At 26.0% G+C, this 791-nt stretch overlaps 1 protein-coding gene across 2 annotated transcripts in view; it reads left to right on the top strand.

The window, feature by feature from the left end:
• Positions 1 to 292, top strand: part of LOC149880091 (uncharacterized) — a 9000-nt gene extending 8708 nt beyond the window's left edge. For both annotated transcript variants that reach the window (XM_090070828.1, XM_090070829.1), the window contains exon 5: positions 1 to 292. This exon is cut by the window's left edge and continues 103 nt beyond it. In XM_090070828.1, the coding sequence (XP_089926954.1) occupies positions 1 to 23 (23 nt within the window). In that variant the 3' untranslated portion in view covers positions 24 to 292.
• The last annotated feature ends 499 nt before the right edge of the window (positions 293 to 791 follow it).

The following is a 791-nucleotide window of genomic DNA, read 5'->3' as shown; positions in this document are numbered from 1 at the left end:
TCATGGTTTACACCATCATCTAGTTTTTTTTAGAAAATTGTTGCAGATAATTTTGGATTTTGCTGACATTCGGTGTTGAATGGTTGTGCGTTGGAGGAAGTGAGAATTATATTCTGCTACAGTCAAACGATTTTCAATGTGATTTTCATTTTGTTGGGTGTTTGTAAGAAAAGAAATATTTTTGTAATCTCCATTTGAAGACATTTTAGTGTTGTAACTTACACAATTGTTGTTTTGAATATTTTTTAAATTTCAATTTTAGTGTTATGCAAAAATATATATTTGTAACAGACTTTTGGGATTTCTAAATGAAAAACAGGAAAAATAGAAAAAACTAGTTTGAAAAACATACATACATACATACATACATACATACATACATACATACATACATACATACATACATACATACATACATACATACATACATACATACATACATACATACATACATACATACATACATACATACATACATACATACATACATACATACATACATACATACATACATACATACATACATACATACATACATACATACATACATACATACATACATACATACATACATACATACATACATACATACATACATACATACATACATACATACATACATACATACATACATACATACATACATACATACATACATACATACATACATACATACATACATACATACATACATACATACATACATACATACATACATACATACATACATACATACATACATACATACATACATACATACATACATACATACATACATACATACATACATA

This window comes from Hydra viridissima, unplaced genomic scaffold (genome assembly GCF_058129835.1).
Source record: "Hydra viridissima isolate aposymbiotic clone 2 unplaced genomic scaffold, HvirCarnegie_v1 scaffold_13, whole genome shotgun sequence".
NCBI lineage: Eukaryota > Metazoa > Cnidaria > Hydrozoa > Anthoathecata > Hydridae > Hydra > Hydra viridissima.
The sequence above is the reverse complement of the archived record's forward strand: the minus strand, read 5'-3'. Positions and strand labels throughout refer to the sequence as shown.